A 14,964-nucleotide genomic window follows, 5' to 3' on the forward strand; every position below is an offset into this window, starting at 1 on the left:
CTCCTCTTCCTCCTTTTCTTCTTCTTCTTCTTCTTCTTCTTCTTCTTCTTCTTCTTCTTCTTCTTCTTCTTCCTCCTCTCTCTCTCTCTCTCATCTGTTTCTGTCTCTTTGTGTCTATATATCTCTTTCTCTCTTCCTCTCTGTCTGTCTCTCTTTCTCTCTCCCCCTCTTTTCTTTCTCCCTTCTCTCCTCACTCCCTCTCTCTGTTCCTCTCTCTCTGTTCCTCTCTCTGTGTTCCTCTCTCTGTGTTCCTCTCTCTGTGTTCCTCTCTCTCCCTCCCTCCCTCCCTCCCTCCCTCTCTCTCTCTCTCTCTCTCTCTCTGACTCTACTACCCTCTTAACTCCCCTCCCCATGCCCTGAATAAACTCTATTTTATATTAAAATAAATAAATAAATAAATAAATAACCCACACAGAATATAAACAGGTCTAAGTGTAGGTAGAATCCACAACTAGTAGTGGGAAATTGCAAAAAGTCTAAGTAACAAAAGAAAAGGCACATTTTCCACGTTTTCCTTCTAGCTGATTGTACCGCTTTGTGTTTGGGTTCGTGCTACACTCAGACATAATGGTGGGGTGGAGCCATGGAGTCCAGCATTTTCACTAACAAATCTTACTCAGTGGTTTGGTGAACAAATTCATAAAGGAGATGACTGAAAACAGTGTTCCAACCTCATTTTCTGAAGAGCTAGGAGATAGCAGAACTTCCTGGGCATCAAAAAACTCTGAAAGGGAGTCAGTAATGGACAGCCTGCTCTCGTTGGACAGCTGGTGCACCAGGGTTCGGCCTTCTTCATCCCTGGAGTTTTCCTAGTGGAAGAGCAGAAAAGAAAATTGCTTGAATTTAGAACAATCTCAAGAGAAACAAACTACAGGAATGATTTAACTGTACAAACACTGGGTCACAGGCCCATGCAAGCAGGAGACTCAGAGCTTCCAAAGAGAAGGGAGCCTCACAGAAAGAAAATCGAGAAACAGAGTTCTCTCCCAGGCAGAGACTTCACTCACGGGGAAGAACTTTGCTCAGGCACATGCCACAAATCTCAAGCACAAACCAGCTGTGTTCTGCTGAGGAGCAGGAGGGCTCCAAGACTTTTATTACACATCCTCTTACTCTCTACCGCTCGGCGGGCTTCCTTCCATTCTAAACTTTGCTCAACGCATGGTTGACCTCAAGCAGGGTGTCCGAGTGCATACTCAGAGGCTAACATGCTGCTTCCAAGGGTCCGTCAGCAAGTAAATTCTGTTTTGGTCCAGAGGTGCCCATGGTGGTAGATCATCCCTTATTCAGAGAGGAGGGGACTAATTTCCTTGTCTCCCTTTACCCACAAAGACTCTTAAAGGGAAGGAAGCCTCAGGCCCTGGTATGACTAACAATTTAGCAGAGCAACACTCTACTCTTTTCTCAGGTTCCCCCATTCTCCACTCCACTGAGTCCAGACTCATGCTCAGGGAAGGATCCAGATATTCAATGAGTTTGCTCTCTGTTCTATTTGCAAGTAAAATTTCAACCCCATTCAATGAATTAAGCAAACATGTGCATGCAGTGAATCACAGAGGACCAGGGAGATTAGACAAGGCTTCTGACCTGTGGGCATGTACACAGTAGACAAGACCCACCAACAGACACGGGGCTAACAAGTGGAGGGGAAGGAGACCTTAACCATGACTCATGGGAGCCAGACCCTGATTAGGACTAATTTAGGACAATTCCCTGGAATTGAGTCCCTAGTCAGCTCAGGTACTTTGCTGGCCGGCCGAGGTGGCTCTTGTCATCATCTGGCAAGGGAGTGACAGAACAGGCTGGAAAGGCAGCCCAGGCGGATGCTGTCAAACCCAGAGTTCTCATGAGTTCAGGATGTCCTGCTCAGCTCATCCACACACCCTGTGTCCAAGGAGATCACGGGGACGGGAGGCCTCAGCAAAGCTTCCTAAGTAATAAACTGCAATACGCCCCTTGTGTTGAACTGACTGGGAACAGAGGAAATCCTGCACCTCTTGCTTTGGAGTCTTTCTATGTCAGTCCAAGGTATGGGTTTAAATACCTTATACAGCCTCTAAAAAGTCAACTCTCCTTCTTCCCTGTAAATTATCTCCAAGTATGGCAGCTGCTTGCTTTCTATTCTTTTTTTTATTAAAATATAATTACATCATTTGCCCCCTTTTCTCTCTCTGACCTTTCCCATGTAGCACCCTTGGTCTAATTCATGGCTTCTACTTTAACTGTCCCCCCCCAACACACATACACACACACACACACATACATGCACACACTACATTTATAAGTACAGCCTACCCAGTATGCATGTTACTTGTATGCACGTTTTCAGGGATGAACAAATGGTATCCGATAATCAACCGGGGGAGGAGTGTCTTTCCTGGGAAAGTCTACTACTCTGGGCTCCCCTTAGCAGCCTGTAGTTGTTCATTTAGGGTTGAGGCCCCCACGAGTTTTCCTCTGCCATACTATCAGGTCTTCTGGTGTCCTGTTTGTTTGAATCTTGTGTAGGCACCCATGTTGATAAGTCATCACCCACTAAGAGTAGGCAGTTGTTTTTTTTTTTTTAAAGGGAAGTAGATGTCTCTCACCTCCAAAGACCCAGCACAAGACTGGGGAGCTGACGATCCCACAGTGCCCAGCCCAGCAGGACTCCTGAAAGGTTCACAGGCAAGGATTCCTCCCTGTCTCTGTAGGCACTGATGTTCAGAGATGCTAATGATTTACTTGATCTGCTCATCAACTCCTCACCACACAGAGCTGCTCAGGCCTCCTCTGCCTAGACTGATGGGTCAGAAGGCTCTCCTGACTTACCAACACCGACAAAAGGTATGTGTTGAGATCGTCAGGTAAATGCTTAGGTACAGCTGTGTTTTGGATTTCACTTTTAAAATGGATTCTTGAAAATGTAATGTGGTATCTCAGGGATGGGTCAAAGTGCCAACATAAAGTTAGTTACATTTCCTATGTACTTGACACGTAGACTGAGGGTAATGTTTGAGTATTTTTAGTGAACTGGTTTTAGGTTGACACCAGTCCCATGAGGTATGGAATTTTCCACATGTAGTACCATAGGGATCAAAATGTTTAGAATTGGGATTCCAGCCCCTATCTGTTCTTGGGGTCCTACAATGCTAGCGTCAGCTTATGAATTCAAACTGAAAACACCAGGACACGCCAGCCCCACCCACCAGCATAGCTTTGTAAAGAACACAGAGTCTTGTTTACTAAAACGAGAACATTGGTCTGCACAGTAACTCGCCTCACTGTATCTCAGGAGTAGTTATCTACCTGCTGTTTATATTACAAAACATTAAACATACCCTGTGAATTTATAAGTATATTCATATGCCAATGATATTTCTGTCCAAGTGTCACAAAAGATTGTAACAGAGTTGGAAAATCCCTGTCCCCTAGTGATGTCACAACGGCATAGTGTGACATGACTTGTATCTGTGGAGATTTGTGGAGATGTCGGTAAAACAAGTCCACTAAGTCTGGCTGCTTAGAAGTACAGGAGGTGTGGCTATGCTCAGTGCACAGTGCTGACAGAACACACAACTGCCACTGGGCAGAGTAGTTGTGATAATCTCTGTTTGGATTGCACTCTGTGCACATAAGGAACAGGAAGCAATGGTGAGCCAGAGGCAGGCTGTTCTCCAGGAGGTATCTACTGGGGGACACTCCAATCCTACGAGAGGAGACTCTATTGCCCAGAAGCACTACCAGTGGGACAAAAGGCAGAGGCAGGTGACCGGAAGCCCCTTTGTTAGTCAATAGCAATGAAATGCAAAATGAAAATGGGAAACTGCAGGTATTTTTATAGCTCTATCATAGCCTTGGGTGTACAATCAGGGCAACCTAGACTATGTATACACTCTATAAACTCACTTAACAGGAAGTTCACCCAATAACATCCCTGAACATATCCTAGTAGTTAAACACCTCATGACTGACTTAAAAAAAGTTTTTAAAAATCCCACAGAAATAAACCCCATAGCTCTATGCTGGGAGTGTGGATAATCTGTCCCTACCTGTTTGTTGATGCCTTAAGTTACCTGGTATTGGATCTTTGTTCACAGAATAAAGATACTGTCACTGATCCAGCATTAGCTAAGCCTGTCATTCTCACTGAAGGTATTTTTATTATTTTTTTATGTGCCTCATTTTATAAATATTTCACTATAAAAAGTCAAATTCAGTTAACACTTCTTTTGAAATTTTTTTTATTACTCCCTGGTTTAGGAAATCCTTATCCTAGCAGTCTGATAAATATTTGAATCAAATTTTGTCTCAACATTCATATTTAACTTGAATTTTAGCACACAATGGAAGAAAACCTAAGCTTCTTCTCAAATTGCTCTCAGCTGTGCTGACCTCATTTCTTGAATAATCTGCCTTTTCCATTGAATTTTGATGCCTTTCTTGTCCATATATTAATTTCTTTTAGAAGGAGAAATATAAAGCCATGTCCACACCTGAGATGGTCAATCCACGCATCTCCCACTAATTTTAAGCAGAGGACCTTCCAAGAGCACTGGGTCTTGAGGTTCAGCATGGTTTTCTTGGTTATGCAAAAGTATGAAACAGTGGTAAGAACACACACTCTGGTTCATGAGAGGTGGATTTTAATCCTGATTTAATTTTATAAGCTGTGTTTCTGGTGGAAGTTACTTAACTACTCTGTGCTTTGCTTTTCCTTGTTTCTAAAATAAAACTACCACCCCTACTCCATAGAATCAAGGTTAAGGGTCCAGTACTTGATCCTAATATAAAAAATACAGAGCAAAGAAACCCACATATAAATAAAGGAATTGAATTATCTTCTCTTAGGGATTTTTTTTTTTTTAAAGTTACAGTTTTAAAGGTGCCTTTAATGAGATTTATTTATTTGTGTGGAACAGAGTCTATTATCTTAGACAAGCCTGGAACTCAGTACCTGACTTTGGGTCGGCTTCATGCTATCCTTTTGCCCCTGTCTTCTGAGTGCTACATTACGTTCATCCTTAAAGACCACTTAGATATAGAAGCCATTACTCTCACTCAGCCTTTGATCTTTTACAATTTATTTTTTATTCACTTTACATCCTGATCTCAGCCCCCTCCCTCCTCTCCTCCTAGTCCTACCCTTACAAATCCCTCCCCCCATTACTCTCTCCCCTTCTTTGAGGAGGAGAGCCCCCGCTTTGGGTACCAACCCACCCTGAAACATCTAGTCCCAGCAGAACTAAGCACATCTTCTTCCTCTGAGGCTCAATCAGGCAGTCCAGGTAAGGGGAGGGGTCCAATGACAGGCAATGGAGTCCATGACAGCTCCCACTCCAATTGTTAGGGGACCCACAGAAATACCAAGCTGCATATCTGTCACAAATGTGTAGGGAGCCTGGGTCCAGCCCCTGCATGCTCTTTGGTTGGTGGTTCAGTCTCTGTGAGCCCCTGGCCTTTGCTTTCTACTCTAAAATAATATAAGATTGTATTACGCTGGTGCTATTAGAATGTCGCATTCAGGGATACATAGGAAGAGTGTCTTGAGTAAGTTGAGGGGTGATTTCCAAGAAGAGGGGATCTTAGGGTTCAGTATCCAGGCCGGACACCAACAGTAGTTCCTCTGTGCAGCCAAAGAAGGCAACAGAGAGTAGGTGAACGGTGGGAGCCAGAGAAGCAGAAGCCCTTGGGCTAAACCTATCATTGAGGTCTGTCATCATGCTGTAGAGTGTCTGAGGCTCCTGGGAGTCACCTACAAAGTGACTTACAGTGCAGGTGAGATACTCAGCTTATAAAGGCACCTGCCGCCAAGCCTGACGTCAATCCCCAGAACCCACATTGTGGAAAGTGAGAACTGACTCCCACAAGCTGCTCTCCTAACCCATACATGTCCTGTGGTACATGTGAACACATGTGTGCACATGTGTGCACATGTGGTACATGCATGTGTACATAACATACACACAGTAAATGAATATTTGAAATGATTTAAATAGCCAAATATTTAAAGTTAGTAAACACACACACACACACACACATGCAGGATTTAGGGTATGTGTCAGCCTGTGTGGCCATTCTTATTTATTTCTGTTCTTACTTCCTGGAGGCAACAATGGCTTTTCTTTGCTGGGAAATTTAGCCTGAGTCACTCAGTGGCAGGGAAAAAAGGGCTAAAGCATTGGAAATAGAAACTCTTGGAAAAAGGAAATAAATGAGACAGAGACGTGGCCAAACAGAGACCTCTGCGGAAGACAAGTTCAAAGCTCTGCTCCCACCCTCCTGGACAGCTCACAACATTTCAGCTTTCGGGTCATTTCTTTGTGAGGTTAGTCCCAAAAATGTGCATTTTTCTAGACCTGAGATTTGGGTTTCATCTCAAAACACAAAAGGCTGAATGATGTCCTCTGGACATGCTTCCTAAATGCACAGCACGGGTTATCTATTTAATCATAAAACGTGCAAATGTAATTCATATGATAGTAATGTATATAAAAGGTAAGAATGGCTTGCAAATCAGTGATGTTCAGACATGGCAAAGAGCAGGCCCTGTGTTAGCTAATGTGCAAACCTGGAAGGACCTGGATGTGAAGGAGCTCAGGCCTAAAACAGACTACTGTCAGCAGGGTATGTGCTGAGACTCACCAAGGTGTGTGTGTGCGTGTGCATGTGCGTGTGTGTGTGTTGTACACACATGCAGGGTTGGTCCTACAGGTAGTGTTTCTGCAGAGGAAGTCCATCTTCAGACACCACCATGAAGGTGTGGCTCGGGTCTGATGCAATGCTCCTGTCAGCATGTCCCTGCTGCAAATAGGACAGGTGACTTGAGTGTCTTGGCCTCAACTCTCATCTGTCCTCAGCTCACACACAGAAGGGATTGTGGGTGGATTTTTTTAAGAAGATGAAGAATACAATGAGGCATTCATAAGTATATACACAAATACACTACGCTCCCTTTTTACTTCCCTATGTGTGTGTGTGGGTGCAGGTTGTGTGAGGAGATGTCTGTGTATAGGTGTGCGTGTATGTGTTGGGTTGGGGCAGACAACTGTACACGTCACTCTATGTGCCTTAGACTCCGCCAACCTTCTTCCTCTTCTTTTTAAAAACTACATGTGGAAGTCAGGGAACAACTTTAAGAAACTGGATCTCTTCTTCTGGGCCCAAGGATCCAACTCAGGTTTCCAGGCTTTGGGATAGAAGCTTTCCCCGCTGACCCACCTTGTTGGAGAGAAGGGACAGTATCAGTGGCCTGAAATTCACCAAGTACACTAGGCTGGCTGGCCCGAGAGCCTCAGGCATCAGCTGTCTCTGCCTCCCCAGCCTAGGCTCACAAGCATGTGCTGTCACCCCTGTCTTTTTATGTGGGTTCTGGGGGCTCCAGCTCAGGCCCTCAGCATTTTATTGACTGTGTCACCTCGCCAGCCTGCTTCCCAGTTTCTCCTGTTTAATCTACTCAGTTGGTCAATGGAAAATTCCACACACGTGAGGAAGACATCTGAATACCAATGATACTTACAAGCGGCTGTCAGCTACTACCCGCTCTTATTTTTTAAGGATCACACTATAGTTTTCTGAAATTGTTCATCTTAGACACATTCAAGGGACCATTAGGGCAAAAATTCCAAATCTGGAGAAAAGACCTCGCTGTGTGTGCATGCATGTGTATGTGCATGTGTGCATGCATGCACGCACACATGTGTGTGGTATCTATGGCTTGAACTAGGGACCAGGAGGCAAATGCCCACTAAGCTGCTAAAGTATGTCACATCTCAATAAAGGCCTTTCTAATGTGTTTACTCACTAACAGACTTCAACTGTAGTGCAGTATCTTTCTTCCCCTAGGAGTGAGGATACAGCTATGTTCTGAAAGAGGAAAAACAAAGCAAGAAGAGGAAGAAGGAAGAAGGAAGAAGAGACCATCACAGTAAAGACTAGCATGGCTTTTACAGAACACGAAAAGAAGCTGGCAAGGAACTAGGCACTTTGGATCACAGAAACTCAGGTTTCTTCAGAAATGACAAGGAAAAAACACTTGTCTTTCCATAGTTCCCACTATAGCGACACATAGAGGGAAATGAGGTCTGGAGACACATAGGAGGCAGCCAATGAGTGTGCTAAGCAGCATTCTACCAGTGAGACCTTGCGACACAAGAGCCCAGCAAGCCCTGGGCTGTGGCAGTAGCCAGGGGAGGCCAGAGACATGGCTGACACTCAAGGGGGCGAAGCAGAGAGCCATACAGCTGGACAGAGGGCACTGGGGACAGGTAGCAGTTGTAGAGAACAGTTACCAGACAAGAAACCTACCCACCTCTGCCAGGTTGTCCCCCGGCTTGGGAACAGCGGGCGGGTCGAGGAGCAGAGATTCCGCATGGATTCTGCGTAAACGTTCTTTAAGATCTGTGTTTTGTGCTAGGGCCTGGAATATGTTAAAAAATAGCAGGGAATTATTAGTAAAGGGAAGGTTCAGGAAAACGCAGCAGGGGCTAGGAGTCTTGATCCCCTGGGTGTGACACCCTAGGGGTGTGTCTGGGCTTTCCCCATCGCTCCAGGGGGAGGCTGGGAGGTAACAACTGAGCCCATGATACTCCATGTTAATTGAGGTGGAAAGAGGTTAGTTAAGGTTGCATAAGGGAGTCAGACATCAGCTTTTAAGACTGGTGGCTCACAGTCAGTATGTTTTCTTCCTGCCAGGCTGATCTCTGGGCCAGCTCCCCAACGCCACTGACCTAGTGATTCCTACTTCCTCCCATCCTTAATGAGATGCCAGTGGACATGACCCAGTGTGATGTAATTATCAGTCCGGATGCCATGAATCTTAAAAATGGACTGGTGACTTATCCTTTTTTGGGAATAAGATGATTTATTTTTTCAAAAAATAAATAAGACAAACCTTACGTAGCCACTGTAAAGGATAATAGGACCATGGTGCTAGGGAAGGGTGGGTGTGAGCCGTAAACATAAAAGAAATCACCAGACACGCTATTTACTCTCTCATGGGATGGTCTCCCCTATCTGAGCCTCTCTGCTAAGACCTGGTTCACAGAAAAAGCAGGATGTGCACTGGATTCATGTGGCAGCCCTGGGAATTTTACGACTACAGGTCTATCGTTAGGAGGGGCTAGACTCTCCTGACTGCCTTGTTGACTTCCTGGATCTCCACAAGGGCTTCACGTATTCCCTTCCTTATTATCACTGTTGAACTCAGGGGAGATGGTCTCACATTGGAGACCAGGCTGGACTCTTCACACTTGCCTCAGCTTCTCAAAGACTGGGATTACAAGGTCACCATGCCTGGCTCTGGTTTCACTTTCTGGTGGCCATAGAGGACATAGGTTATTCTAATAACCCTTGAATCATTCAAGAAACTCTGAACAAGAATGAGGGTCATGCAACCGCATATAGCAACTTCTGCGAGGCAACACATCATTATTACAGTGGCTACAGCCTAGAAGTTGTGTGTGTGTAGAATGTGTGTGTGTGTATGTGTGTGTGTGTGTGTATCTCAAATTCAATATCTGTACAGCCATTGTAATATTTCTGTGATTATTCTAAAATAAAAATAAAATTGAAGCAACAAGTCTTAGGCTAACATAGAAATCTAGTCAAACAAGAAAGAATTGTTGTTTTTATCTTATTTCCAAATTGTTAATCTATGTGCAAGCATATTCCTCAGAAAAGGTAATGTAAGTCTCGCCTGTAAATTATCCCAAATGACTGTGGCCAAGCAGATTAGCGAGACAAGGCTAGACCTCTGTGAGAAGAGGAAGGGGCAGGAGGAAGACATAAAGGAACTTTAGGGACCCCACATCAGAGGTTCCTTCTAAAAGCATTAACACAGCCACTCAGAGAGGAACAGTGAGAATGTGTGTACCAGTAAGAAATAAACCTTAAAGGAAAAAGCACAGACCAACCAACCCAGTGGTGCCAGTTGTTCCCAAGGCCCAAAGATGTCACTTTCTCTCCAACCCTAGTAAAGGAAATGGAGACCCCACGTGTGGAGTGAGCCAATATTATTTATCATTTTTCCCTCAAAGATTGAATAGTTGGCACATGACTATAAAACAAGCACATGGGAGGTGGAGACTGGACCACATGACCACGTGAGGCTACCCTGGGCTATTATGAGATTCTGTATCAAAAGCCTAACCAAAACTAGCACAGTTGGAATTGCCACTGAATGAAAGAACCCGAGGTATCCGCAGGAAGTACTGTATACTGCCGGTCAAGGGTTCATGAGTATGCTACATTGTATACTAATTAATTTACAGTCCATTGGTAGCATTACTTTTTTCAGTAGCATGGCAAATAGAAAACATAAAATGGACCCTTCCCCCCAACTCAGTGTTTATGGTAGCTTCTGGTCACACGATCCTGAAATCTCTTTCTCCCACCTGACCCAAAAAACAAGTCTGTGGTACTTCAGACAGTGACTCCACATGAGCAATCATTCTTTCTCTTCTCAAGGCAGAAATTCCAAAGTGCAAGTGAGGAGAAATGAGCAAATATGTACGCTGTTTCAAAAGTCCTCTGGCTCCCTGATAGGTCAAGGCTAAAGCATCAGGCATCTTCAGTGGCTCGGGTAGCATCGGGCCACAGTGTATCAAGGGAGCGGGGCATTCTGAGCAAGACCCTGAAGCTAAGCAGGAAAATCAGTGTTGAGTGATAATGGCTTGCTGGAACCCATTGGAGGCCCCGGCAATTGTTTCCCTGTTTGAAGACACAGGATCATCTGAAAGCCAATTCATGAGATTCATCGCTGTGTCAGTGAGGGGGAACAAGCTAAAGGGTTTGTGCTATTTAATCAAAGAGCATAGCTCCAAATAGCACATATTTGGAGGAGCATTAGGTAGAATCAGCACTTTGCAGTGGACAAGGAAGACCCATAAATTGAAAATTTCTCACTGCCCTGTGTTATTTACTAAGTCGATCTAAACTTATGATGCCTCAGAGCCACAGAGACTCTCCTAAATGTCAGCCTCTGTAAGCATTAGCCAACAAACATCTGCAAGGCAGCCACACAAGCATGCAAGTTCTACAGACACAGAAAAAAAAAATCTGTTAAATTGGAAGAAATCAAACTCACAAAATGGAACAGTTAAGAAAATCCTAACTTCTGTGGTCTGGGGTTATTTTGAATATGTAACGTTTGAGGAAAGGCTTGAATATAATCTGAGTAATTTGTTTGGATTTTCTCCCCAAGATTCAACTCAACCATGAAAAATCATCAATTTTCAATACAATCACGGAAATGGAAAGAATTAGGAATTCACAAGCCTGGCCACATCTGCAGACATTTACGAGACAGACATAGCAACTTACGGATGACAGAGCGTGCTTCAGACCGACGACCTGAGCGGAAGGGGAGGAGGAGGTGTCCAGCTCCATCAGCTGCTTCAGCTTCTCCCTCTCCACAGATATGCTATTGAAAGCTGACCTTAAAGCGAAGTAAACTATAAAGATATAATCATTACAAGAAGGAACAAAGAAGAGGCATAATTAAAAACTAAATGTAGAAACTGTGCTTCTTACTCAAGAATTTAGCCAAGTATTCTGAGTTCAGCAAATGCACATTCTACACTGATTTTTTTTTTCTTTTTAAAAACATACTGAATGTGTGGGAGCAAACCCTAATGGAAACTTTTAGGCTCCGGTGACAACATGGAGTAACATAGGTTCATCAGTGTTAGTGTTCCTTAATCCTGTGCGGGAGAGCCTGAGAGGGGGAGAGGCCTGTGTGGATGGGAAACTGTATGGCTCAGTGGAAAAATAGAATCTCTTAACATTTATACACACTTGTCAATCTGCTCATGACATTATGACTTAGAGGTTAAGATGACCATTATTCAGTTTTATGTCCTTAAAGGCTAAAAACAGTTAAGAACAAGCCTCGCTGGTATCAGGGAAATATGCTATCATTGTATCAGAAGAGACAGGCTGCACCTCAACCAGGTGGTCAAAAATCAACCACCAGTGAGAGTCAGGTAAATGCTGGGTACCACCATCTCCAGTAATTTAGAAAAAGCATGCTGTACTAAAGAACAGTCAAGGATGTACAACTTGGATCTGATCATGAGGGAACCACAGACAACTGAATACTCTGTTTTTAAGAACTGGCCAGTATTCTCCAAGGGCATTGAGATACCAACTTTATAAATTAAAAAAAAAAAAAAACTGTCCCCAGTTAATCTTAGCTGAAGAAACAGGACAATGAAGAAAAATGTTGGACCTAGATCCGGTACCCAACGGGAGAACAGTATTAAAAGACATTTTTCAGAAGCTGACATTGTGACCAGGGGAACCACAATGTCATTTCCCAGTGACGTGTCCTGAGTTAGATAACTTCACTGTGCCTAGGAAATACACTGAAGCATGAAGCCTCAAAGAATGGCATACGGTATAGGAATCCCGTTCTCACAAATTTCAGAACAACAGAAGTGTGTGTGTAAAACAAGCTGGGGATGGGGGACAGTGAGAACTCCGGGTGGAGGTTTATGTGAGTTCTTTGTTCTATCCTTGCAGCTTTTCTGTGAAGACAAAATGATTTCAAAAGAAGAGGCTGCCCTGTTTCTTGCTAGTTTCTTCTGACTTGAATCTCCCCCTTTCAATTTTAGCATTCAGCCACTGTGCGAGCACTGGAAGCTTGCAGGTTCCGTGAGAATTTAGAACCAGAATCAGTTAAATGCCCAAACCGGAGTTTTCAAAGTCTGAGCCAGTAGCTGTGGAGGCGGCTCAGTGGGTAAAGTGTTTGCACGCAATCATGAGGACCTGTGTTAAGAGTGCTCAGACCTCATGCAAAGCCGCATGCGATACTGGACTCTGCAATCCCAGTGCTCCACAGTTGAGACAGAAGGTGGGAATGGACTCCCCAGGAGCTTGTGGGTCAGACAGACTGGCTTATCCATCAGGGAAGAACAAACTTTGTTCTAAACATAGTAGAAGAGAGGACTGACACCAAAGGTGGCTCGCTCTCTCTCTCTCTCTCTCTCTCTCTCTCTCTCTCTCTTTCCCTCTTTCTTTCTCTCTCTTTCTCTCTCTGTCTCTCTCCCCCTCACTCTTCCTCCCTCCCTCTTCCTGCCCCCCCACATACACACACACACACACACACACACGCACCCCCCACCTCCCCCCACACACACAGGAGCTGTGGCATGCACATCAACAAATCCAAGTACACAAACACACACCCTTACACAGACACACAAAGAGAGAGAGAGAGTAGAAAAAAAGAAACAGGTATGACAAAATACCTATTAGGTTCTGATCAATAGGGTGCAAGTTACTACCTAGGGATGAGGGAATCACTACCTAAAGTACTGATTCTGAAGACCACGTTAGATCCTATCTTTCCATTCTCTTCCATTACAGTTTGTCACAGAAGGGCAGAAGGAGAAGGCACCGCGGCTGGCTTCTCCAGTGACCTTATATTTTATTAAATTTCACAGGCTTGCATTTCCAGAGGTATCGTTATCCAAGAATGACCTATTCAATAACAGAAACTAAATACTTCCAACTTGTTTCCTTCATTTATCAGCAAGAAGTCTATATGCTGTTGCTGACTGACTGAGGGTGGAGTACTTAGTGAAGGAGCCAGAGAAACATCATTGACATCCAATGCAGGCATGCACACATGCATGTGAATCTCTATGCTATGGCACTGCTTCTCTGACCGGGAAGGAAGGGTCCATCACTTATTCATTCTGTGACCTTGGGAAAGTTATCTGATGTGCCTGAACTCTATATGGAGAAACTACTAACATTTACGTTATAGCCTGTAATAAGGCTTAAATAAGAGAATGCAGGCAAAGTCTTTAACCCAATGCACCGCTGCGATACATAATGAGTATTACTAACAGAGTAAAAGTTATGATGAAAAAGATGCATTAGAGGACACACCGGCCTCTCAGCTGAAGATATCCAAGTACCTCCCTGGCCTTGTGGCCTGGGCACCACAATTAACAAATATGTAATGGTAAGGTTGGAAAGAGAAAAACAGAGGTATGTGCCCCACGGAGAGAGGCAGAACTGGAGACATGATGGCAGTGACAGGTGAGAGAAGGGGCTAGTGGACATGCTGTCACTGCCCAACAGGGTTGACAGATGGTGTACAACAGCTTAGAGCATTACAGACACAGAAGATGCCCTGAACCTGTGGCCCAGCTGCAGGATCTCCCTGGCTCTGGGCAACAATGGAAGCCCACGATGAAGAAAGGAAAGGGCTACTCTCTGGACTGGACCTCGTCAAAGGACCAACACGGCCCTGGAAACTACTGGAGGCCATGTTGGTGTCTGCAGTCCATGCTGCTGCCCCAGACCTCGATCCATGTGGACATATGCAGGCTGTGCTGCCGACATGAGGATGTCCTCAGGCTTTAGAGTCTTAGGAGCCTTCCTGATGGCCATGTTGAAGCCTCACTCCATGCAGCTTCTGAAGGCCATGGGTGGGTCAGTGTTCTGGTTATAGCCAGGCACCATATTGATTTCTGTGGCCCGTGTTAACGCCAAATCCCATGTGGATGTCCCAGGTCTGGACTGCTGCCTCTTCAGGCATATTAATGTCCATAGGCATGGAGACCTGTCGCCTCCCTTCACTGGACTCTGCATGGATCTCCTCAGCTGACAGCTTCTGGCATCAATGCAGGCAGAGAAGACTCTTCATCCCTGGTGGGTTGGCCACTGGGAATTTGACCATGCTCCAATGAGTGTAAGGACAACACAAAATGGACTTACTTTTTCCTTTTTTTCTTTTGATTGGGGAGTCAAAGAAGGAGGTGGACATGGGAAGACTAGGAGGTAAGCATTATCGGGGTGCATGATGGAAGGTTCCCAAACAATTAAAAAGAGAGAGCCAGGCAGTGGTGGTGCATGCCTTTAATCTCAGCACTTGGGAGGCAGAGGCAGGTGGACTTCTGAGTTCGAGACCAGCCTGGTCTACAGAGTGAGTTCCAGGACAGCCAGGGATATACAGAGAAACCCTGTCTCGAG

General features: G+C 44.7%; 1 protein-coding gene across 6 annotated transcripts in view; it reads right to left on the reverse strand.

Annotated features, from left to right (window-relative positions):
• The window catches only part of Osbpl3 (oxysterol binding protein like 3), a 170,822-nt gene that overhangs the window by 28,854 nt on the left and 127,004 nt on the right, over positions 1–14,964 (reverse strand). For 4 of the 6 annotated variants that reach the window (XM_028790060.1, XM_028790057.1, XM_028790058.1 and 1 more), the window contains 3 exons: positions 11,302–11,432; positions 8,291–8,398; positions 672–809 (listed from right to left, as the gene is read on the reverse strand). In XM_028790060.1, the coding sequence (XP_028645893.1) occupies positions 672–809; positions 8,291–8,398; positions 11,302–11,432 (377 nt within the window). The remainder of the gene's footprint in view (positions 1–671; positions 810–8,290; positions 8,399–11,301; positions 11,433–14,964) is intronic. The other 2 variants (XM_028790062.1, XM_028790061.1) reach the window with 1 other exon arrangement.

Source organism: Grammomys surdaster, unplaced genomic scaffold (genome assembly GCF_004785775.1).
Source record: "Grammomys surdaster isolate TR1022 unplaced genomic scaffold, NIH_TR_1.0 125861, whole genome shotgun sequence".
In the NCBI taxonomy this organism is placed as follows: Eukaryota; Metazoa; Chordata; class Mammalia; order Rodentia; family Muridae; genus Grammomys; species Grammomys surdaster.